Source organism: Paramisgurnus dabryanus, chromosome 6 (assembly GCF_030506205.2).
Source record: "Paramisgurnus dabryanus chromosome 6, PD_genome_1.1, whole genome shotgun sequence".
Taxonomy (NCBI): Eukaryota; Metazoa; Chordata; class Actinopteri; order Cypriniformes; family Cobitidae; genus Paramisgurnus; species Paramisgurnus dabryanus.
The window spans coordinates 24,103,536-24,130,473 of NC_133342.1; the positions used below are offsets into that span (position 1 = coordinate 24,103,536).

At 36.7% G+C, this 26,938-nt stretch overlaps 1 protein-coding gene and 1 long non-coding RNA gene across 2 annotated transcripts in view; one reads left to right on the forward strand and one right to left on the reverse strand.

Annotated features, from left to right (window-relative positions):
* vipr1a (vasoactive intestinal peptide receptor 1a) lies at positions 1 to 25,474 on the reverse strand. The gene is made up of 13 exons (XM_065276230.2): positions 25,091 to 25,474; positions 22,494 to 22,581; positions 21,774 to 21,878; positions 13,177 to 13,283; positions 10,810 to 10,907; positions 10,023 to 10,155; positions 8,720 to 8,873; positions 6,125 to 6,185; positions 5,512 to 5,578; positions 5,317 to 5,408; positions 5,078 to 5,207; positions 3,819 to 3,860; positions 1 to 2,240 (listed from the first exon to the last, which is right to left on the reverse strand). The coding sequence occupies exons 1-13, from the start codon at positions 25,142 to 25,144 to the stop codon at positions 2,049 to 2,051; spliced, it is 1,323 nt and encodes a 440-aa protein (XP_065132302.1). The 5' UTR covers positions 25,145 to 25,474; the 3' UTR covers positions 1 to 2,048.
* Positions 25,397 to 26,938, forward strand: part of LOC135766784 (uncharacterized) — a 14,110-nt gene continuing 12,568 nt past the window's right edge. Inside the window, exon 1 of the long non-coding RNA XR_010541825.2 lies at positions 25,397 to 25,504. This is a non-coding gene — a long non-coding RNA (uncharacterized lncRNA). The remainder of the gene's footprint in view (positions 25,505 to 26,938) is intronic.

The window sequence follows — 26,938 nt, forward strand, 5'->3', positions numbered from 1 at the left end:
TGGTTAGATGAAGGATCATGAATGGATAGATATTCACACATTCATCTATTATAGCAGATATATAAACAATATCCACATTAAGTATATAGACAGAATTGTATTGAATTATTTGTCTTTTAACCAAATTTTCTTGCAGGTGTTACAACAAACCCTCTGTTTGTTACAATTAACCCCACCTATGGGGTAAGTTGTAACATTTGCACTCCTGTCCCTTTCAGTGAATTTGTACGACAACAGCAGGTTCCACAAACGAACTCTGCTGTTCACTTGTAGCAGAGATGTGTGTGTTGATGGTGTAAAACAATTATTTATCTAACTTGAATATTTTTGAATGATAGAGCCAAAGCCAAAAAGCATTAGGTTGTGCCCTGCTCTCCCCTACTATCCAGCAGCCACGAGCATAATACAGTAAACACTTAAAAGTTAAAAGATGTCCAAACTGATCTGTTTTCTTTTTACAACAAAATCTACAAGACGTTTAAAAATAGCCCAATACTACAAGTTTTTTTCTCTCGACTCTTTATCTTAATTACATTTGGATAAAAAACTGTGTATGTAAACATGCAAGGCCATTTCTAGGTCAAGCTAGCAGCAACAGCTACTGTAGGTTGCACAACAAACATTCTTTTGACAGAAAGAGAGACCAAATACTGTCTTTTAAAGAGCACCTTTTTAATTGCTAAAAACAACGTTATTTTGTGTATTTGGTAAAATACAATGTGTTCGCGTGGTTTATGATTAAAAAACATCATTTTGTAACCCCAGATTTCACTCTCTTCCTGAAACGCACGGATTTGAAAAGCGCTGTGTCCCTGATTGGCCAGCTAATCTGTACGTTGTGATTGGCCTGAAAACCTCTGATCTCAGCCGGAAATGTGACGCTCCTTACCATGTTTAAAAGATTTGTTTGCTAACAGGAGTTAACTTACAGGCTGTGAGTCACCAATCCCAGGAAGTAAACTGTTGCCTACAATCTGTGTGTTTGTTGTAGTCCAAGAAAAGAGATTTATGTTGGAAACGATACTCGTGTCATTATTTACTTTGGGGTTTGTACTTTTTGCATATCGTTAACATGTACTAATACACACTTACACACCAAAAGAAATTTAAAAAACGTGAATCGGACAATAGGTGCTGTTTAAGAAGACATCTCTGAGAATTTTCCATATGCAACACGTTACACAACATATGTACGTTTTCAAATGATTGATGTAAACATAATCTATGATGACACACTATACACTGCAGTAAAAGACACAACTCTCAATATGCGTTGATTCTGTTCACATGCATGTACACCAAGATCTAATCACATGATGACACAAATTGTTAGGATTTATATACAAGATATTAGCAAAATGTTCAATCGTCACATTATTTCTTACGGAATAACAAAACTAGATACAAAAGACAGAAAGGTCACAATTCAGATTTACAGTTTATTAAGAGTCTGGGGAATCTTAAGCAGCATAATAAGGGAATGGGATAGCGGAACAACAGATCAGTATGCCATAACAGACACACAGCAAACACTAATGCCTAGGATTACAGAGCGTGCCGTTGTGTATAAGTGGCTGTTTATGGATGGCAACCACAATTCAAATGTACATCCTTCTCCTTTATGCAGTCCACGATATTCTTCAGCAAAAGTCTGTATAGCTTAGTGAGAACTGAAGATCCAGAATGTGCTCACTGAATGGAATTTTTTAATAAAAACTGAAAGTGTCCTTGCTGTTTGGAATCAGTAGTGTGCTTTAAACATTCAAATGTCAAAAATAGTTACATTATGACATGGTCTTTGAGTTCTCTTCTAGTGAATGTTTATGAAGAGATCACGGCTATAAAAATCCATAATTATGACTGAACCGTTCATGTACACCACATGCCAATCCAACACCATGAGCACAAAGGTGCTTGCTTTCCTACGGAGCAGTGAGATGTGATGTGAATCCTACAGGAATTGAGCTGCAACCTTGGAGATGATTGAGACGTGGATGGCAGTCGCCTTGTGTGTGTAGAGCGCAGACTCATTGGTCTCTCATCATCGATCAGACGGGGGACAAATCATCCTGGCAGGCGGAGGCCCGTCGTGTGGAGGGGCTACATTTGGTCATCATGGTGATTTGGGAGCTGAAGTTGTTGCCATTGCTTCCCATTGAGGGATGCTGGTACTTGGTGTCAGATCCCAGAAACCTCTGCATGTGCCATCGCCTCCACTTTCGCTTGATTTCAGACTGAACCTGTGTGGAAAACAAATAAAGACTGACTGGATGTGACGTCAACTTGTTTAGTGACATAAACAAAGTAGCCGCGCCACATACACTAAAGTATGTCTGAACACGTCCACCTTTATTGTATTATTAGGCAAAGTTCTTTTAAGGAAGTTGCGTCACTCAGCCACCATATTTGCGTTAAGAATAAGACAAACAAGACCTTTCGAGTTTGCGCATGCGCGAAGTCCCTCTCCCAGAGGATTCCGATTGGCTCTTTTTACTGGGAGGCGGGACTAGAGCAGCCATTCTGACCGTTGCGATCTCTCACACACATATTAAAGCCAAAGTATCTGATTTGTTCCAGAAACATTTTTAGTTATGCTGGTTGAAAGTCTCCTCACATCCAACAAGCAATCACTATGTTAAGTTGTGTAAATGTATTTGTATATGTCATCTGTGCAAGGCGTAGGACAACAAAACGTTCAACAAATCATTGAATGCAATAATTGGACACATGCAATTTTTGCTCCTCTTCTGTGAACGTGTTTTACATGACATGTTGACGCTGACATCTTACGTCATCAGCGTATTTATGTGTGCTCACCTCCTGTCTGTAAACAGAGGCAAACAAACGTTCCTGCTGAATTGACAACCTGCACATGAGCTACATAATGAAATACATTTTCAAAACACAAAAAACCGTCTGGATCAGCAAAGAGCAAAAACACGAATTAACATTGGTAACTTTACTGCTTTTCCACGAGATGGAAACAGCTGCGGGAGGCAAAGGGTTTGAAAGGGTCTTTGCAGTGTTTCTTTTGGTATGGTAGGTACACGGTGCGATTCTATTTTGATAGATTGAGATATTGTTATTTTGATGAAACATTGTGTTGCTTAACATTGTGTTGCCATTGGCTGTAGGCTTTGAAAGGGGAATTCTGTTAAAGAAAATATATCGCCTGGCAGTGAACTTTGTGCTTTATCATTTTACAGGTATTATTTATGCTCTAACAGCAACATTACACACTAACTAAAGTTTGAAAAATGGGATCAAGAAGAACGTGACCTTTAAAACATTTGTTTATGTTGGTTATTTCGGTAATGTTATTCACTTTGTACTGCAAAGTTTTTTCCACTGGTGAATGAGACATGAAATGTGGACGTCTAGTATGTGCGTCTTCTATGTGTTTTGGAGAAGGTGTGACTTTGGATGGAGATTTGAATGGAGGGTGGGATCGTGATTTCAGAACTAAAAGGCTAAAGTTAGCTTTTTCCAAAATCAGATACCCTGCCTTTAATACTAGTGACACATCTCTTTAATATTATATGTCTTTGTATTAGGGTTAAAAGCCTATCTGATGGAGAAAACAATGTAATGTAAAAGTTTATTATTATTATTACAGCAAGGAAAAATAAAATAAAATAAAATGTCTGCTTTTCTAAGAGTAGCAACGAATATAATTGAAAATTGCACAATTTAAATAGTCTATTTCAGTGTGTAAATTCAGTCAAGTGTGTTGAAACGCTTAATGTGAAGTATTAGTGACATGTGCATTTCTCTAATAGAAAAACTAATACATGAATGTAAAATGCTGATAACATTACCTCTCCATTTAAAAAACAGTACAGGACAGCAACACAAAATCCCTAAAGATAAACAAAAAGGACAATAAATTAGAGCTTATGCTGGGCAGATCCGATATTATTCAATTACAGAGTATGGCACTAGAAGTTTGATTCCCAGGGATTGTTAACAAAAATAAAATGCAATTAAACTGAATACATGGTAAGTAACTTTGGGTTACACTGCAAAAATTACTTTCTTACTTAGTATTTTTGTCTTGTTTTCAGTAAAAATATAAAAAAATTCTTAAATTAAGATGTATTTTCCTGATGAGCAAATTGACCTAAGTAAATAAGTCTAGTTTTTAGACAAAAAAACAATAAAAAACAATTTAAGTACATTTGTGCTTAAAACAAGCAAAAACATCTGCCAATGGGGTGAGAAAATTTACTTTAAAATAGGTCATTTTGCTCATCAGGAAAAAAACATCTTAATTTAATTTTTTTTAGATATTTCTACTGAAAACAAAACAAAAATACTAAGTAAGAAAGAAATTTTTTGCAGTATAAAGCTTCTGCCAAATGCATGAATGTAATTTATTTATATTGTATGACATATACACATTTTAAAACTCAAAATATTTCCATATTTATCTATAGTTTTCCAATAGGTGATATTTATGCATTTAGCACAGAGCATTAAAGAGCATTACAAAGTATCCATTTTTATCAATATGTGTGTTCCCTGGGTCCATGACATTTTGCTCTGCTAACTCTATGTACTACCATTGACCTATACAGGATCAATTCTCCATCCAGGAATTTCTCCATTTTAGGAATAAATAAATAAATGGAGAAATTAGGAGAAATTATTTTATATTAATAGTCTTAAAAAACAGATCCCAGCAGTTATAGATATAAATAATGTTTTATTGAGTTAAATTGATCAATGACACATTAATGGAATGTGCCATAGTTCAACACTATACAAGTTATATTAAATCATTTATTTATTTTAATCTCATGTGACCACAGAGAAGGATGAATGGTCAGTAATTTAGTATTCATGCCCATTTTCGTCTATCCTTATCAAACCTTTTCGTCTGGCTAAACAAACATTAAGTGAAAATACATCACTAGAGATGTCTGGACTGGAGTCGAGGCAAGCTGACTGATCCCATGGTGAGTCTATCACTGTGGCCATTCTTAGTTCTCTACTTGCAGACTAGATAAGCAAAAATGTGTTGGTAACTGTTGATAAAAGCATGTTTGTGTGTCTATTTCAGTCTCCTGATACCCACCTGAAAGGACCCAAGGATCAAGTCAAACACCAAACGCACAGAAGACTGTATGTGATGAGGCATAAAGGCAAAGATAATGTAGTTTATTCCAAACAGAGGAATTAAAAGTAGAGTTGATTTTGTCAATCTCCTGAAAAACAAAAGAAATGGAGGGAATACTAACAATGACATTTGTGTTTATATATTGTACTTGTGGGCATGTGATATAAAAGTGTCTATAGTCTTTAAAAAACACTCACGAGTACTGGTTTGACTCATTTCTCCCGATATCTCGGCAGCTGATTTTCTGACGAAGTATCCGTATGATACAAATGAAGAGAATGAAGTTCATCTAGCATGAGAGCAGATAAGACCCCATTTGAAATAGTTTGCATTTAGATTCACCGTTAGAGAACGCCAAATGTAATTCGGTTGCACCCGCTCAGGTCCCTTACCAATATTGTTATCAAAGTAGGAGTTCTTATAATCCACCAAAGATCATCATCAATAAAATCCCAGCATCTGTCGAATGAAAACAATTTTTGTTGCATGAAACCAACTGGGCCAGATCGCACTTTGATACAGACAGTGTACTCTTCATAAAATCCAAATCATATTTGTCTTAAAAGTAATGTGGGTCTACAGTAAAAATCACATTCAAATAGATTGTCCACAGGTACATTTGATGCACAAATCAGCCATAAATACATACGCAAATCAATACAAATAAATCAATAAAAACAAGTGTGGCTATGAGAACATCCACATGAATTCTCAAAGGTCTCTTTACTGGATATGAGCTTTGCTCTGAATCTAGACTATTGATCTCTATGAAGGCACATCATATATCACCACAAGAAACAGCCTTGAATGAAATTGTTGAAACACGATTTACAATGTCAGTTTTATCATATCTATCGACCGTAGGTCTCCGAAAGGAAGAGTTTCAATTGAGCACAAGCCCATCCATTTCCTGTTTACATTGGTTTTTATTGTCATACTGAACATCTTCTGGCTGCTATTAAAATAATCAAATAATAGCTGTACTTTTAAGAAGAATGTACATACCCAATATCATGTAAATATGCTTTTGTGATGCTCCAGATTGTTATGAAGACACCCGGCACGCCTATCACATACAAACACACACTTACTGGCAATGCCTTATCAAACTCATTCCCACACCCCGAAACATACCCAGCAATCTTTAAACACACAATACAGCCCCTATTAATGTATTATCATATGCATAAACTAAAACTATGATAACACTTTCCAATAAAGTTGTATTAGTACACATTAGTAAATGGATTAACTAACATGAACAAACAATGAACAATTTAGTTTTTCAGCATGAATGATTCCTGTTAAGGTTAGTTAACGTCAACACAGTTATTCATGTTAGTTCATGTTGCATGAATTAAAGGCGTTCTAAGCGAATCTGCGAGACGTTAGTTTTTGTTGACGTTTGAATTGTTTTTAAACAGACGGAGCGTAGCTAACTCCTCCCCCTCCCTTCCGTGCTTTCATGAACGCGCCCAACCCCCACCCCAAATCCTTTTTGTCGTTTATTGGCTGGAACACTTTGTTTTGTTTTGTGGTGCTAGGTTTGGCCACTATGTTGTTATTGCCGTTTGTGAAGCCTGGGCTGTCTACAGAGATCGCGTTTTTTTACAGTTTGATCAGTGGACAGCCAGCAAGCAGATGTTTGCTGTATGTAACAAAAAATGTTTTATGGTCTAAAATGCGTCAATTCGCTTAGAGCGCCTTTAATGTTAACAATGCTTGATTTTATAAATGTATTAGTAAATGCCCAAATTAACATAAAAAATGAGATTAATAAATGCTGTAGAATTATTGTTCATTGATAGTTCATTTTAGCTAATGCATTAACTAATTGTTAACAAATATAACCTTATTGTGACGTGTTACTAAAACGATTAAACATTTCTATAACTGAAATCACATAATACACTGCACATCTATAAAAAATACAAAATATGTTTGTGCAAAGAATTCTGTAATGTTGCCCAGTTTATTGCAACAACTTCTGGCCAAAAAATAAAAATATTGTAAAATAACATTCACTTTAGACATGTACATGATTATATTTTAGACAGCGGTGGACCGTGAAAGTCCGCAATGCCTTCTCTGCTAGCCTTAACATTATCAGAATCACTGACATATGTTTTAAAATATTTTTTCAAGAATATGTATTAAATTATTTGCAATAGTCTATTCTCTTCATTGTATACATTTCTCAGGTTTGTGCTTTTTCTAGTTCTGTATTTTAATGTTGGCGCTTTAATCCTATCATATTACAGCCATCATGTTTTGCCAGGATCAAAGAAATCTGCGTTGATGCCTTCAAAATCAACAGTGCTGGCGCCTAAAATGTATGGCAATGGAGATGTTGCTTTAACCAATCAGAGCCATCTAACAGGTGTATAATCATGTGTACAATAACGCGGACATTTCTACATCTTTTGATTGGATGGTCAAAGAGCACACTAACAAAGCCCATTAAAATTTTAAGTTAAGACATACTAGACATACATCTGAAATCGCGAATCCATGAAGACGGTGAACACAAAAAACAGCTGCATAGCAGCGTGTACAGGATCGGGTCGAAACGGTCTTTGGGTTTTTAATCCGTAGTCCATCCATGCCTATTGCCTTGTAAAGTCATGATGTAAGGAATAATGTTTCCAGGTCCAAGTTATTTGAATAAAGGATATTATTTAAACTGCCGCTTATGAGCCCTATTTATTCATACCGTATTACACATTTAAGCGAAAATGTTTTAAAATTAATGTACACTGCAGTCTCCAAGCTCACAGAATCGGCCGAAAGCAATATATTAATAATTTGTAAAAACACCATGTCCATGTATGGTCACCTCGGATTTAGTTATGGGGATAACAATTAGGAGTTTTGCATTATAATACGACTGTATGTTAACGTGACTTTTTAACGATTTTTTTATTTCCCTATGCCATTTTTGAGATCGGTTGGCGATGCATGATGACTTAACCAGCCCATTGATTTCCATCCTGGAAGACTGATTTAATATTAACCCACATGGTACATCTAACATTAGCGGTTCACCCACCCGCGTGCAAGACTCTGGTATGAATGTAAATTTTTTTTTACACGAGACACCTGCAATTGCACTTGGGAATCTGAAGATGTATGGCATTCATTCTCGCTGCATTCGACACCTCTCTGTGATGCAACAACCTGCTATACTGCGTTTCCGTAAAATAGGGATTATTTATATAGCCGTGGCATCATAATGAGGGTATGAAGAGGTGAATTAAATCAGGAAGGACACCACTGAAGGCCTAAGTGTAAAATACACGGCAAGCCAATGATTGTTCTCGAGATTTTCTTATTTAATTAGCACATGGGATAATTAAATAAAACAGCTGGGAATGCAAATTAGCCGCTGACCTTATTTGATCAATGTGAACCATTTGCCAACACAGTGACATCAATGGAAAGGTAAATTACTTACATTCTGAGTGTGTATATGCACAAGGTCCTATTGACTTTAGTGATCAATTTGTCATTCGTGTTTGGCAGGTGATTCACTCACGCTGTAGAGAATTACGAGACCTACAGCAATTTATCACTGACGCTGAGATACGGGCACATACTTACTCCAGCCAATCAGAATGTACCACCAGAAGTACTTCCTCTCAGAGAAGAAAGATACAGTCAAGAGAGCATGAAGATAAAGACCCTCCACTAGCAACCAGAAGAAACTTGCCATAACTCCATACTGAAAGAACACCACCGCTGCCTTGCAGCCCACCTGTAAAACGCAAGAAAACTTTGTTTACATCTATTATGCACTTGTGTATCTTATAACAGGAAATGCGGCCTTGCGTGTTTACGGTGTGGGAATGCCTTTGCTGTTTATAGCACTGGTTTGTTACATGTGCTATGCAGCACTTCTAAAGAAGGGCATTAAAACAAGTGTAAACACATATAAAGAACTGCTGTATGCTGTTTTGTTAATGTTTAACACTTGTATTAGGCCTGCGTGCTGCTGACTGTTCACATGGATACTGCAACTGCAGCATTCCGATAGCCAGTAATAGTTATAAGCATAACCTATACAGTATACTGGCATGACCGCATAGCAATGAACAATAACAGTATAACGGTCGTAAAATCATGCACAGCATGACACAGCAACCTTTGAGAATCTCCCAACAAATGCGGAAAATCATTTAAATGAATGACGTCAAACAAAAGAACACTGTGTGAAAATATAAACTTGATATCTTTAATACTGTCTGAGTATGAGCATGCCAAAGATTCAAATCATTGTTTAGGAAGCCATCTTCAATGCTCCTAATCTCAAAATTCGATTATAAGACTTTAGCCTGGATAGTGTCACATCTTATGACATCCACATGCGTATACAGCAGGGATCTCATGCCATGTTAGTTGTTTCAGCACCCCGCTGTGATATAATCTGTTGACCAGCAGCTGCATCCAGGCTGCACATAACATCTGAAGTGTGTTTATACAGTAAAACACACACACAGCACCAAACCCTTATACACACAAACACGCAGGCCTTTCTTACAACCAAAGAAATTTGCTGCAATTAAAGAAAAAGTCACCGCTACACAAATATACATAACTATGAAAATGTCACAAAACAAACCAAACACGAGCATGATGTTGTGTAATCAAGGCGTTCGTCCATATCCGGATAGGGGAGGTCATTACCGTGCACTACAAAGATCTTGAAGGGCTGATCAAACACAGCTAAGCCCTGTCAAGAAGTCTGTTTGCTGACTAACATTTACAGAGCATATTTACAAGACAGTGTCTCAGTGATGGGTTAAAGCAGTGTTTCAGCTTCACGCTACGCAGCTCTATAAAATTAATAGAAAATCGTACATTTCATTCAAAATAATATTGATACTACGTTTTTGAAATCACTTACAGATCCATGTTGGCATTCATCGGGTTCCTCCACTTCATACAGAACTACATCCTTCATTATTACAGCAATAGCTTTTAATATAAAGGAAATGAACAAGTGAATATGGATATAGTTCCTGGTGCAGTGGAGCTTTCTAAAAACAAAGGACACACAGGGAAACAAACTGATTAGGTTTTTTCGGCATCACACCTGACATGCAGTAAAATAATTAAAAGTCTGTTCTGTACATAATATAGCCTATAAACCAGTTTGACATTCTCAAAATAGCAAGGGAATTTATTCATGCAATAAAGCGATAAATACACATTTAAATGCAGGAATTATGTTCTTGTTTAATTGAATGTGAAGATTGAAAAGCCAAACGAGGAAGCTTTTAGCTGCATTGATCTTTAAATCTGAGATTAAACTGAGGGGAACACTTTCGTAGGTCTTATTTACTGCTGAGGTGCTTATCTTACCACCGCAAAACTGCAAGTTATACTGTAGGTCTAAAAGTCTGAGAGTTTGAGCAATAAGAAAAAAAAACATTAAGCCTTTCGCAATACAGTATATTGTAAGCATAACATAAAATGAGTTTTGAGCAAGGTCATCTGACTTGACACAAAATATGATTTAACAGAACAATATTTCACTACATATAGAGAACAATCCATCACATATAACCAACAAAACTATCAAATGGAAGATATGTTGGAGTTTCTATATCACGAGAAAGACAAGAGCCATAAAGAACCAAGGTATTATCTTAGGTCAGTGGTATATGTTTAGAAATGTATGGAGGATTTACCTGAAAAAGAACAGTATGACAATGGCAATGATGAGAGATATAAGAGACACGGCATGACCAATGGTGTATCCAATTCTCACAGAGCCCAGGAAGTCACCCTACAACAAAAAAGCATATATCATTTCTCAAAGAAAGCATATATACATATATTGAACTATCTGTTTATATTCCCATAAACCCTGGTGACCAGACAACAGAAAAATATCAGTTTATATACTTATGGATGGGACAATGCGTTTTTGAGAGACCACTTACTTTGTAGAAATTCTGTGACTTAAAAGAAACAAACCAGAAGCCCAACAAATGGAGAAGAAACGACTCTTCAAAGGACATTTCAGACTGATCTCACGGAAAGTCGTGTTAAAGTCACAAATTTTTTTATTAATTTATTCATGTCCATGGCACGAAATTCAGCTTTTTGTGTAACTCGCACAAATTTCTATAAATAGTTGTTCGTGTCTGTTGCATGATTTTCTTTTTCATTTTATTTTATGTATTTTCTACATTTTTAGACATCCTAACCCAAACCCCAACTCTAACCCAAACTCCAGGCGAGAATAGTTTAAAAAGCGGAAGAAAAACGTAGAAACCAATACATAAAAGCAGTGGTGTAGTGCAGGGTATACGCAGGTATACAGAGTATACAAACTTCTTTAAAAGATGGCATGGGGTATACTCACTACTACTTAAAAAACGGGGGCATGAATTAAGAGTATACCCACTTCTCCTGGCACCACTACACCACTGCATAAAAGTACATCCTAACTCAAACCGCAAATCTAACCCCAAACTTAAGCGACAATTATTTAAAAATAGGGGGGAAAATGAGAAAACAATACATGAAACGAAAAAGAAAATTCTGTCACGGGCATGAAAAACTATTTATAGAAATCTGTGTGAGTGAGAATTTAATATTTATTTACATTTTTGTATGCACATTTATGAGGAAGGTTATGGATGTGACATTTCTGAAATTTGCACTTACTTAAAGGTGCAGTGTGTAGATTTTAGTGGCATCTAAAGGTGAGATTGTGAATTGCAACCAACGACTCATTCCACAGTTCACCCCTTCCGTTCGAAATGCATAGAGCATAGTGCTACAGTAGCCGCCACAGGATAAAATGTCATCATGTAGTGCTGCGTTCACACCAGCCGTGGTATAGGCGTCAAGCATGAGTGATTTCAATGGTAAGTCAATGTGAGGAAGCGTTGACCCACATCTGGAGGTCTCGCAGCGCGAATGAGGCATTTAGCGCAGCGCGAATTGTGCGGCAAACGCGTGAATTAAAAAAATTGAATTTAGGCGGAAAAATGTGCCGCGCTAACCAATCAGGAGTTTGCTCTAGTAGTGACGTGATTACAGGAAGCGTGCGGAGTCGCAGAAGCCCCTCTCATGACGCGAATTTCCGCGTGAATGTCTCGATGACTACAATTTCACGCGCGGAACTCGAAATGTTGAAGCGGCAAACTAGACGTGGTAGACGCAAATTTGATGCCTCAAACGCGGCTGGTGTGAACCCACGGTAAGACAGCGTATAGTGTCAAAATACTTTGTAGAGCAGTTTATCCATTTAGGGCTACTATAGAAACATGGCGGCCAGAAATGCTGACTTTCATGTAAGGGGACCCATGGTGTATGTTCCAAACAGCTCATTCTAAGATAATAAAAGCAATATGATTCATTATGTAAGGTCTTTATACACCACTGATAATATAGTTATGTATATTATATTGCATTTCTGTCAAGAGATCCTGGTAAAAGTTACACACTGCACCTTTAACTATGCATGTACATTTGCATGTAATTGCCCAAGTGAATGATCACTACAGAAATACATGTTACCTGACAATTGATAATTTATGCATTTTCCAGACATCAAATGAACTAGCGAAGTAAGTACAAGAACACTTTAGCTACAAGAACACATTTAGATTCTAGGCTTTAATGGTTATGTTTGACTTCATTAAGCGCTGGGATTTGACATCAAGGTGTCACGTAAAAGAGTCGAGAATGATGCTTATGAATCGCTCGCTGGGATTTTGACGTCTGCGCAGTCTTGCATGACTGAAATAATTGCCTGGAGGCGTTGCAAGGATGGTGAGCGAGTGGCGTGACTTTGATAGGCCGTTTGGTACAAAAGTGGCAGTATTACGTTCAGTACTTAACTCAAGAGCAGTAAAAGTGATTCTTTAATTACCGCCTACCATCCCATGCTTTGATTGATTCTGTTTTAAATTTAATTGAGTATTTGACTGCTGGCTTGCTTGGTACTTACATACTATATGGTAGTATTGATTAGAAATAAATTAAAACAATAAAAAAACTAGATAAAATCTACCTTAATTGTGGCGTAAAGCCATACTCACCATGTTTCCATCCTCCGTGATATTGGGGTCGTAGCCACAGTTGAAGGCGATAACAACTGGGCTTATTTCTGTCCAGCCATTTGCAGTGCAGCTCTTGGATATGTTTCCTGCACAGGACAAGAGGGCAGCGAACGTGTCAATTAAACACTGAGAAAAATGCCAAAGATTTCAATCACAGCTTTATTCCAGCTATAATAACCACAACTCAAATACACTTAATACCAAAGATGAGGTCACTGATTACTGCAAAACAAGCAGAGGAAACAAGTCCATTATGAACCGCACTCAAAGCCCACCCATAAATAGATTAATCACCAGAAAATCACTAACATTTACATGCACTTGACAACATCAATGTCTTATCACGCTTCTCCCTGTATGTTGGAACATAAAACATCATAATCTGATTTATTTTTGGCAAAACCGAAGCGAATAATTGCATTCTTTAGGAGGGGTAGCAGATTTGAGCCCTTGATTATGCTTAATGTTCATTGGCTCAAGAATCCTCTTTTATTTCTGCAGCCTATTTTCGTGAAGTAAAGCTCACAAAGCAATCATCAGGCAATCATGCTGGAAGAAACATTAAAGATGTGGTCCTGTCTGTCTTCTCATTGGCTAAATAACTGCCGGAAATGACTTTACTGACAGACAAATTATGTGTTTTTCATCATGACCTTTTAGATAATCTTCTCACTTCTCTGATGTACATGTAATGACTGTCACCATTATCTAATTCACATCTTTTCTGCCATATACTTGAAAAAGGTTCAAGGCCAGATTTCTTTGAATGTTGATGTCAGAAGCTAAATAGAAAGGAATAAAATTTTGTAAAAGTATTCGCTGCATTACAGGAAAATGTAAATCTGCGTCAAACTTATAAAAAATGCATGCAGATGTCTCACTTTGTATTTGTAACAAAAAGCAAAATACAAAAAACAATAATTTCATTGTTTTTGTCACATTATGTTCTTTCTGTAATGCAAGGGTGCCATTTGCCTGCAATAAGAGAGAATATTAATAATAAAAACATGACCATCTTCACCTCTGAAGATGTTAATCTCATTTGCAGGAACCTTGTCATCCTTGCAAAATGTAATGGTATCAAACAAGTGTACAAGTAAACCCTTAAAGGGATAGTTCGGCCAAAAATGATATTAAACCCATGATTTACTCACCCCCAAGCTGTCCGAGTTGCATATGTCCATCGTTTTTGAGACAAACAAATTTTCCGATATTTTATAAAATGTTTAAGATCTTTCAGTTGATTAAATGTAATGTTACGGGGTCCACCCATAGTCCACGACCTTCAAGTCCAAAAAAAGTGCCTCCATCCTTCACAAATTAAATCCAAACGGCTCCAGGATGACAAACAAACGTTTTCTGAGGGTAATGCGCACGATGTTGTTGTAGAAATATCCATATTTAAAACTTTATTAAAGAAAATAAATACCTTCCGGTAGCGCCGCCATCTTAGTTGCGTCGCATTCAGGATGAGAGCTTACACAGCCTACGGAGGCTACTCTGCTGCTGCTCTCTGCCCCCAGCCCTACGAATTTGTCATACGTCACTAAGAAAAGTGCGTACACTACGCTAATACTCTCTCCTGAATGTGGACGCAACTAAGATGGCGGCGCTACCGGAAGATATTTATTTTCGTTAATAAAGTTTTAAATATGGATATTTCTACAACAACACCGCGCGGATTACCCTCAGAAGACCTTTGTTTATCATCCTGGAGCCGTTTGGATTTAATTTGTGAAGGATGGACACACTTTTTTTGGAGTTGAAGGTCGTGGTTTACGGGTGGACCCCGTAACATTACACTTAATCAACTGAAAGATCTAAAACATTTTACAAAATATCCGAAAATGTGTTTGTCTGAAAAACGATGGACATATGCAATTCGGACAGCTTGGGGGTGAGTAAATCATGGGTTTAATATCATTTTTGGCCGAACTAGCCCTTTAAGAAATTACAATTAAGCTCCATTGTGGACAGAAATACACTATAGTACTGTATACAGACTTTAATGTCTATACAACTATTGAATTATAACAATAAGTTGGTAACAAAATGTCACCAAATATCCACAAACAACTCAAAATAAATGGACTCTAACAATTAGTGTCTCAAATAGGAATATCCAAAAAAAACACATCCATGTGTTTAATGATGTACAATGCTATTACATTTATTTCCATTTTTTTCCCATTACATTCTTAATATATCAAGCTCTTTAAATACATTTTACATTTATGCTTTTGGCAAACCTACAACCTTTTGCACTGCTTACGCAATGTACATCGACGCAATGCTGTATATCAAATGAACCAATGCTGTCACAACATTCCCCACAGCGACACATAAGTTGAAAAAACTGTTGAATTGGATGCGACAGCAAATGAGACAATCAACCCTGTGCTTTAAAACACCTGATCACTATTAGCATTATAAAGCCATTTAAAAAAAAATGTGCATCCTGTTAAAACTGCTCTGTGGGAAACAAACGACAAAACTCAAAGCAAAGCATAAACAGAGTTGAGAAACATTTGCAGTTGAATGCGTGAGAGTGATCATTTATTTTAAATTGGCTACATGCACATGTTTAGTGTGCAAGCCAGTGGCGGGGCCAGAAATTAATCTAAGTGGACCTTGGTGAAATAGGGTGGACCTCAAAGCCTACTCTCATCTTGCATATTGTACAATACAGTAGGGGTTACACGGATTACATTACGTTTTCGAATCCCTTTCGGATCGGCAAAAAAGTGATTTGTTTTTGCTTTTCCACAAAAATATTTATTGTCTTTTCTGACTGGGTGGACCAGACGAGCCATCCAGTGCCATCTTGGCCACGACACTGGTGCAAGCCGTGACCAGATCATGGTTTAACTCATCTGAAGGTGAAAATACATAACATTAGACAAGACTATAGGGTGTATAATGCTCAGAGTTTGCTCTTTGATAGCTCAGCAATGGCGGCTCGTGACTGCTCAACCGAGGAGCGCTAATTAAAAATAAGTGTTTGGAGTATCGTGTGTGGTTCCTTTTTTTCAAAATATGTGTTCTGCACGTCGAAAGATCCTGTGTGCATCACGTGTTTTGTCAAAATAAGTGCCCGCTGTACATGCGTCACAACCCTTTATGCTAAAAGAGACGCTCACGTTCACAAAATACATGCAAGACACTCCCTTATCAGTAAACTCTGATTACGCATGAGATTATGCGAGTATCTGGCAAACGCGAGCGTCTCTTTTATCATAAACCCTTTAGACCGTCTGCAGCAGACACTTATTTTGACAAGACACGTGATGCACACACAATCTCTCGATCCAATATCGCGCAGAACACATATTTTGAAAAAAGGAACCACACACATGTTGTGATGAACTTCGCATCGAGCACCCTCGAAAAAAGAAGTCACCGGGCACCACTGTAGCTCAGACGTTTTGTTGGCATATATTTTATTGTCAACTTTATCTAATGAATATAAATTAATTCCTTCTGTTACCACAATACAGTAAACACGCCAATCACAGAAAACAACATATCTTAAATACACAAAGGGTAATGAGGTCAACAAGACACAGGTAAGAACAATCAGGAAAGGTAAATATCACAAAACCACAAACTAAATATATAAATAATAAAAGTGCAAGCAGACATTTGTAAGATTTCTAGATCTTTTTTCCCGAAGAAACAGCTGGAGGCATACTGTAAATAAAAGTTTCTGTTTGCTTCTATTCCTGTCTAAACAACAAAGTTATATGGGCAATGTTTCAAATCTGAGCTATTTTCGATGTTAACCAAGTACACAACATACTTGGAGATAAAAGATAGAACCCTAAACTTAAAATAGCATAAACATACATCCAAATCCTCCAGTAAGTATATAATGTTATCAGTTGGGTAAATACAGTCATCCTTTAATGACCACATTGTAAATCAGTGATAGTTACTCAATGAACTAAATCTCAAATCAACAATCTTCACATAAAATAACTTGTGCATTACATCATCTGTGTAATTTCATGCATCGGTGCCAGACAGGGACAGCGACAGATCCAGATTAGTTTTGAATGAATGACTGTCAGAAGAATGCTTTTATCCACCCGAAAAACAACTCAACGAGGATCATCAGAACCTTGTATGAAACTCTGAACTAAACACAAGACCTAATGAACCCGTCGTTATGTTGTTTCAGAGGATTCCTTTGCAATGCTCTCCGTTCTCTAAGCATGCTCTAAAGGTCTCAGGTTTAAGCTTGTCCCTGTGTGAATGTATAACTGCTGCTTACGTATAAAGAAGAAGACATGGAGTTTGACTCCAATGAAAGGTTTGGTCCCTTGAAATGTTATCAGTGGAATGGCTTGTATTAACATGAATCATAGTGGGCTTCTGATCAAGCTCTTTAAGCTCATGTTTTAAAGCAGACTTCTGTCGTGAAGGTGGGTGTGAAAGTGTGTCTTTAAAAAAAAATGTATGTCGTATAATTACAATATCTGAAACCTCATCTACACTAAACAAATCCCCAAAACATGCAAAGCAAGACAAAGCTTTATAATCGAGAGGTTATTGCAGTATTGATAATTTGTTTGACCCAACATGAAAGTGCTTAAAGGTATTCTGTCCTCCAAAAAGTGCAGTAACTACGCAAACACTGAAACCGAGAAAAATGCCCTTAAAGTTTTTACACCAGCCAGTCAAACATGTTACTGCAATTTTGGCACACACGTTTCTCTGAAATGAGACAAAATTGAACCAGGAGACTTTGTCACAAGACACATCAGATCTCACAAAGCCCATTTCAATCCTTAATTCAATTTTGACCAAATGCATTATGCTTTGCCTTTTTAGGGCAGCATAGTTCATCCACAAATGAAAAGTTTTGGAGCATCATTGATCTACCCTGCTGAAAAAAACAGCATACCAGCAAGACCAGCATATGTTGTGTTTTGGTGCTGGTTTGCAAGTGAACACCAGCTAAACCAGCATCAAACCAGCATCAGCACCAGCATTAGCACCAGCTAAACCAGCACCAAACCAGCATTAGCACCAGCTAAACCAGCATTAGCACCAGCATCCCATGCTGGTCATACCAGCATATGTTGTGTTTTGGTGCTGGTATGCTGTGACCACCAGCTAAACCAGCATAGACCAGCATAATTCCCATGCTGGTCCATGCTGGTTTGATGCTGTTTTTTTCAGCAGGGTAGTATCATGGAAGTCAATGGTGCTCCAAAACTGTTGGGTTACAAAGATTCCTCAAAATATCTCCTTTTATGTTCAGGAGAACAAAGAGATTTAAACGGGTTTAGAGTAACCTGAGGGGGTAAATGATGCTGAATTTTCATTTTTGGGTAAATTATCTTTTTTATGTATTACTTGAAGACAGATTAAACTAAAGGGACAATCCACTTTTTTTGAAAATATGTTCATTTTCCAGCTCCCCTAGAGTTAAACATTTGATTCTTACAGTTTTGGCATCCATTCAGCTGATCTCTGGGTCTGCCGCTACCACTTTTAGCATAGCTTAGCACAATCCATAGAATCTGATTAGACCATTAGCATCACGCAAAAAAATAACAAATGAGTTTTGATATTTTTCCTATTTAAAACTTGACTCTTCTGTAGTTACATCGTTTACTAAGACCGACGGAAAATTAAAAGTTGTGATTTTCTAGGCCAATATGGCTAGGAACTACACTCTCAAACTGGCGTAATAATCAAGGACTTTGCTGATGTAACATGGCTGCAGCATGCGTAATGATATTACACACTGCCCGAAAATAGTCCCCTGCTATTGAAAGTAACCAAGGGGACTATTTTCGGGCAGTGTGTAATATCACTACACCTGCTGCAGCCATGTTACAGCACCAAAGTCCTTGATTAGTACACCAGAATGAGAGTATAGTTACTAGCAGTATCTGCCTAGAAAATTGCAGCTTTTAATTTTCCGTCATTCTTAGTACACGATGTAACTACAGAAGAGTCAAGTTTTAAATAAGAAAAATATCAAAACTCTTTGGTTATTTTTTAGTGCGATGCTAATGGTCTAATCAGATTCAATGGATTGTGCTAATCTATGCTAAAAGTGCTAGCGCCAGACCCGGAGATCAAGCTGAATGGATTCCAAAACGGTAGAAATCAAATGTTTAATTCTAGGGAAACATAAACATATTTTCAAAAAAAGTGGAATGTCCCTTTAAGACAGAAGAAATCACTCTGGACAGTAGACAAGATAGATGACTGTATGTTTGCTGTAAGGGTAAAGAGTTCAGATGTGTTAGGACACTAAATGCTCCACCCACCATAAATTTATGGGAAGTCACCGAATCACTGTGCCGCCAAGTTTCGTAATGCTATTTTTCATTTTCATGCTCCTGAATTGCCTCTTGATTTTAGCATAACACAGGACCCAGGAGATTCTTTTGTATCTGTAATCTGATACTGAAATGTAATTTTACTCCTGGTGGACAATGAAGGAACAGAACAGATAAAGTCTTCAAGCTGAATAATATAAAGCTTCCGGCTTATTAGACAGAGTCATAAACCGTGATATGTCTGATCCACAGGCACTAAAATGCCTATAATATAACATTTGTTAAGAATGCCATAAAATGCCACTGCGGAATGTATCTTAAACACTTTTTCCAACACATTTCTAGGAAAATCGGCACTGTGGGAAAAATTCTTTTTTTCCCCGGCTGGACAGGAAAGTCTCAATCTGTTTGCTATAAATTAATGAGGATTTTTAGGTCTGCTGGCGAATTCTTTTTTTCTTTGCACTGGCACATTAAGTGTTCAATCACCTCACGAGAAATATACGTCTCTGTCAACCCTAAAATGTAACTCAACATTCCCAGTCAGATATGAGCTTTATCCCATTAGAGCACTACAAGTGCATGTGATTGTAAGGTCAGCCCACCTCCAATCACATACAGTATGTAGATCTTTCCCAATCACATCTGGCTTGCATCACATCTCACCAAAGGCATCAACTTCAAAACCACATGAGGATGATAAATCCCCTGAATTTAACCCTGAACCATCTAAATCCCTCAATCCATGTTGTGGATTTCCTCCAAAGAGCACGCTTTCACGGTCTCAGAGTTTTACGGGAAAGGCATGGCCCTTTCATCAAGACACTGGATATGACCTGGAACCCATTAGATATATCTAAACACAGTTTACACGGCGAAAATCATGGTTGTACATCAAAGCTCAAATTCTGACAGATATACACATTTACACAATTCACATGTGAGTAAATATAGAAAAAAAGCTATGGAAAAGCTGTGTTAAATCCATATGGTGGGTGGTTCAATTAATATATAAAACAAAGACACTCTCTATACGGTAGGACATGGATGTCACAGCTACATTTTTTATATATAATAAGCCTTAATTAGAGTGTCATGTTTCCCACAATGATGTGTCATAACAAATAAATAGCTACTTTATAATTACTAGACAACCTAATCTTAAGAAACACATTAATTGCTGCTCGGGGCAAACATAAGAGCTTGAGACTGTCCACTGACATTTCCATCATTTCATTTCAACTATAAAGGTCAAAATAACAGCACGATATTTTATTAATCTGTGTGTGCTTTTTAAATTTCCCAGATGGCTACAAGCTTGGCATTCATTAAAACTGTGACTGGCATGCTGGGTATGTTCATGTATTAAGGTGCCAGTCTTGATTTCACCTGTGTACTGCATGACTGACAGCCTACAGCACAGAGGTCAACATCAATACCCATTTCTGCAAGCTATAATATTATAAAGAAAACTATACATTTATTATCCAGTCAGCAAACTGTACACACGGGAAGAAATATATTGTTTAACTATAAAGGACATTCAGCAATATACTGTAAACTGTACATAAGTTAAATATATACATATTTCAGCATTTTAATTGAATGAATTGCATCTAGCAAAGAAACTGATCCCATATGGATTCAACAATGGAATGAAATCATATTTTACATTGAGCAATGTGAAAGACTGAATGAAAATGAGACAACATCAAGTCTGCTTTTTAGTATTCATACCAAACAGCCCCCAACCTTGAGCTCATGGGCAATTACATACATAGTTAATCTTGATTAACATTAAATAACCACGGGAGACTTACTAACCACTATTAAAATAACCCACTGATTTCCGTGCTTGACTAAATTACTGTGGTCATGTATTCCCAGCAAATAATTTGCCTAGCAGAGTTTAATGATTACAGTTTTTATATCTACGTCTCTGCTAAATTACAGTGACAGGTCCCAAAAGCACAAACAATCTTTCTTTATGCAAAAATTATCAAAGGCTTAGACACGGCAACAGTTTTAAATACATTTGTTACTAATCTCATTCAGTCCTACAGTTCAGACCCCCATTGCTAAAGTAACATTACAAGTCTGCACAATTGTACAGGAGGTCTGTATGTATGTTTGTTTTCTCTAAGAACAAGTCTCAACAGAGGCGTTCAGAATGACTTTTTAAAATAGTCTGCAGCATTGGACCATGATGAAAAGACAGGTTTGTGGGGTTTGTTTAAAAACATTTTGCATCTTAATATATAAGGAAAAGATGCTGACCTCTCTGATCACTGACATGGCTGAAGTACTTTGGGCAGGGGATGGTGACTATCTCTCCAGCCCTAGCTGATGGCCAACATGCTAGGTCCCATTCACCTGGACAACCTTAAAAGAAAATAGAAACTTTCTTTAGATGATGGAAAATGACATATTTGCTTGGTTTAATTTCATATTTTTTGCAGAACAGAAAACATGTTGGACAATAATGATTCTTCTTGTAACAAGCAAATGATTGACACATGATAAAGACGCAAAACCACATGCATGGGAGAAAGTTCATCTCACAAGAAAGCAATTTGGTTTCAAGCAAACACAAATCATAAATTTTTTTTTTCAAACTACAGACTACTGCAGTCCGAAAGATAGATTTTAAACCATAGCTGGTGCACTAAAAGACTTGGGTTGAGAAGGAATAACCCAACATTTGGGTTTATCCATAAAGTGTTTAAATTTGACCCAACAATGGGTTGGAACAACCCAGCATAGGTTAAATTACAACCCGTTTGTCCCCTTCAACCAACAGTGGGTTGAAAATAACTCTGCAGTTTTTGAGTGTGCCTTCAGGCTGACCTAAAACCAATATTTCTTATTGAATTATGCTGAATTTCTAGTTGACGTACATTCCAGTAGTTGAATTTTTCTTGTTTTGAAAGCCTAGTACTTACAATGCTTTAACATAAATGTAGCTGTCATACAATGACTTATATGCAGTGTAAATACCTGCAGTAATATTTTCCAGCCTGGACAAACACTCCATTTTTTCTGCCTCCAGCTCCCACATGACCTCGCACATCTGGATAGACAGCATCTGCTTAAATCAATAAGGCAATTATAAGATTGTGACATTGGCTACTTTGTCTTGAGGTAAAACAAGCTTCATTTTTTTTAAGTGACAGAGAACATAGCATCAGTTTTTGGAAGGTGAAGCACATTAAAAGCTAAACATATTAACTATTTGATAAGAACAAAGTGAACTGCTTTAACATGTGACACATTATAACATTCCTGCTTTTTGTGAGTGTTATGCAGATGTAATAAAATCACATTTTCCTTTATTTTTACCCAGTGATTTATGATCTGATTTAACATTCAGATCATAAATACCTGCTCTGACTCACTAGAGATCTTAATCACATCTCCATTCACATCTGTGGATCTATAAAAAAACTATGCATCTTCAGTATAAGGCGACAAAATATCCACCATAAATGGTTTTCCTTGCATCTGTTTTTCATTTTCCTTGTTATAGGCTTTATGATGTGAAGATATGCTGTTTTAGATTCCTTCATAGAGGACCAAAGGACAACAGGATTTATTGTAGGTACTCTGGCAGATGAAGCCAGTAGGGGTGACATCAATCTAAAATTTACTACGGTGTTGGTTTACCCAAACCAGTTCATGTGCTGGGTCAAAACTACTACAGTACCTGACTGAGCACTATGTGTGATCCCCAGGACCAATCTATTTATTTATTTTTAAGGATTTTTTTGTCTTTATTTTATAGAAAGTATTGAAGGAAATGAAAGGAAAGTACAGGGTGGAGAGAGGAGTACGGGTTTGGCAAAGGACCTTGAGCCGGGATTCGAACTCCGGTCGCCAGAAGTGTGTCTGCATCATATGTCAGAGCACTGTCCACTAAACCATTGACTCCGAAAACATGGCCAACCTTGTAATGGTGTCTTTTAGCTCAATAGATACTGCTGTTTATTAAAATCTACATGAACGAATAAGTGTTGCAATTCTATCAAATAATATACAGTGTAAGTGGCATTTTTAAACAAAGTCAGCTGTACTGTAAAGGCATGAGTCAGTGCGCTTTGCTGTAAGGAAAGAACTGTGATCAAGGACAGTGTCAATATGAACAGAGAAACCTACAGTATTCTATCTCAAAAAATGAATGAATTCTCTCTTAATGAATTTAAAACAGCTTTCTTAAGCTTTCTGGTTACATTTTCAAAGAAAAATCAATTGACAGACACAACTATTCAGTAAAAACAATAAAATGTGTAAGGTTAAGCTGACCACTAATTTTGGCAATATAAAGGGTAGATTTGGTAGCATGAATATTTATCAATTAGGATTATATAACATATCATTGTAATGAATAAAAATGAATGAAATTTGGAAAATTAAATCAAGTGAAAACTTTACAGGCTCAAATACCAGTCAGTAAATTGACAAAATGAATTCAGCAAACTATGTTACATTGCAATGCAAATACACACTGCCAATAAATATATATTGTGTTTAGACTATGAAATTTAGGGCTTTGCTGGAATCATATTGGCCCTTAAAAGGCAATGTGTTTCTAAATCACTAAAACAAAGTAAACCAAAAGGCATTACAAGTCAAAGATAAAATTCCATGCATACACAGAATCTTAATGTTTATTTATCTGTTAAGTCGAATGGTTAAAGTCCATAACTTAGCTTTATTATTATACATGTTCTAATATATGTGACTCAGTCTGTGAAAACCCAGCCAAAGTCATTTTTGTGATTTACTGTCTTCTCACTTTTACTTCTGTTTAATTATTTTTAACATATTTTAAACTGTTTTTATTAAAATCACATTTATTTTATTTATTATTATATTATTTATTATTTATTAAACTCTCATATTTTCTCTTATATATTGTTTTCTCATTTCTATGTAAAGCACTTTGAATGACCTCTCTGTATGAAATGTGCTATACAAACAAACTTGCCTTGCCTTGCCTACATAAATGATCCTACATAATATAAAAAACTGTGAAAGCATATCCAATAGATATTAAGGCCATGTCAATGTTTTTATCAATGTTCAAAGAAATCAAACTTTGATGCTTCTTATCTTATAGTTATTATGAGCCTATATTACAGACATGGTCACATACTATATAATCATTATTATCCTCCCATCTAATCTAAAATGTATTAATTTGGCTGATAATACAGGTAATGTATTTTTAGAAAATAGAAAGTCACAATAAAAAATCTTGGGTAATCTACAGTAATGGTGTAAGAGGTCAAAGATAAAATACACCTGATTTGATCTCCCTTCTGTTCAACTATGTGCAATAGATGTCAGATTACAACGAACTCAATGGTTTACCAAGATACTGTGTTTTTATCTAGCATTAATATGAAGGCTATCAGGCACAGATACAGTAAATTCCACAAAGGAACAGGAAAGAGGAATTCAAATAATTTAGATCTATCCTACACTATTCGACTTGACAACCTTGTTTGAGGAGTAGGTGTGTTAAATAATTTGTTGATTTCTTTCACGTCGATGACTAAGCGTGGGAAAACCAGATATATTGAAGTAATACTCACAGGTCCGAGCGAACAAGTTAGCCATAAAATCAGCATTCGTTTACACACATCCATCTCGTTCTTCAATCACTTTTAGCATTCAACGTTATTTTCAGGTCGGCTTTTCCGTTGCTTGAGAGCGCTACCCCAAGCACAGATGCGCTGGGACAAGTTGACGACTGAAAACTATCTGACAGAACGCACAGCGTCAAAACACACGCGCTGTGCGCGCGGACACTCCGGTGCGCGCGGGTTCACTGTGCTGCGAGTCCTCTGCATTTTCTTCAGAAATTCAAACGATGCTCCATTCATACACGGGATTTATATTGTCTGCTGCTTTGTACATTTACCGAGAGGAGTCTGCATGAACCAGACTCTTGGACTGTGGATCCAGCTGTCGTCCTATGTCCTATTCCCACTATTCTTGCGAAGAAGGTGTGTTAATGTGTACACTAATGTGGCAGCACAACCCTGACTCATTCTAGTTTGTCGACATACCACAGATTCTGCACTTTGTAATCATCTATACCAGGTTCTCTTATCATTTATAGCACAGCTTTTGCTCTTTGAGACTTTCATTTAAGCTTTATTGTAATATAAACTACATTACTGCTCCTGCTCTATATTCTCTATTTTGAAACTGGTTTCTATTCTCTTAAAGGGCACCTATGGTCCATTTCACGATTTTACATTTCCGTTGGTGTGTATGTGTGTATTAGTAGGATTACATGTTAATGATATGCAAAAGGTACAAACCACAAAGTAAACGATGTTATCGTCTCCCATGTAAATCTCTTTTCTTGGACTACAACAAACACACGGATTGTAGGCAAAAGTTTACTTCCTGGGATTGGTAATGTAGACATATTATAATTCCTCCTGCTTTGGACTCATAGCATGTAAGTTAACTCCTGTAAGCCTTGCATTGCGACCGAATCTTTCAAACATGGTAAGGAGCGTCACATTTCCAGCTGACGTCAGAGGTATTTAGGCCAATCACAACTACAGATTAGCTTGCCAATCAGGGACACAGCGCTTTTCAAATTAATTTTTTTTACAAAATCAGTGCGTTTCAGGGAGACAGGGAAATCTGGAGCTAAAAAAATTTACAATATGTGAAAATAAAGTGTTTTTTTAACCATAAAGCACGTGAATTATATTGTATTATACCAAATACAAAAAATAATGTTGTTTTTAGCAATGAAATAGGTGCACTTTAAACTTTTAAGATTTGCTTTAGATGATTTGAACATATTAAACTGTACTGGATGTTGTGTGATATTTTAACATGTCTTAAGTCCTTGCCCTCCTGCCAAAAAGTAAAGTGAATGTATTCACAGACTAAAAATTCCAAGGACACCCAGGCTAAGCGATGTAAATGCCGTTGGGAACTGATATTAAACTTTTCCAGTAGTCAAATTCCCTTAGCCCCTTCATCAATCCAAAACATCTGTAAACTTCATATGTTTCCATGCTTCATGCCTAATGATTTACTGCAAAGATGTATTGACTTTATGTTGTGCTGCACCAGCACAAGAAACTGCATCCCTTTTACTTAAAAAGGTATAACATTGCAATAATTTTGAACAACTGTAAAATCACCAAAGCCAACATTTTATGCAAAAACAACGTATTTTATATGGCTAGTGTTATTTACCTATTAACATTAAGTAACTGGAATAGATGCACAACAAATATACCTAAAAAAGGAGGACTACACATTATTTGTAGTATTATTGGCCCAAAGACCTGTGAAAATATATAGTCTACAGACATAAAGCAAGCAAAAATATAATTTCAGTCATGACAACTCTCGAGTCACTTTTAGCAAGTTAGTGGTCATAACAAGATATTGTATTTGGTCTGTGT

Excerpts from the sequence above, each read along its gene's own strand:
- vipr1a (XM_065276230.2), bottom strand. The coding sequence starts at position 25,144 with ATGGATGTGTGTAAACGAATGCTGATTTTATGGCTAACTTGTTCGCTC. Across the intron at positions 21,879-22,493 it reads GCTGGAAAATATTACTGCAG|GTTGTCCAGGTGAATGGGAC; the intron begins GTATTTACACTG and ends TTTTCTTTTAAG. Across the intron at positions 6,186-8,719 it reads GTACATTCTGATTGGCTGGA|GCGTGCCGGGTGTCTTCATA; the intron begins GTAAGTATGTGC and ends TGTATGTGATAG.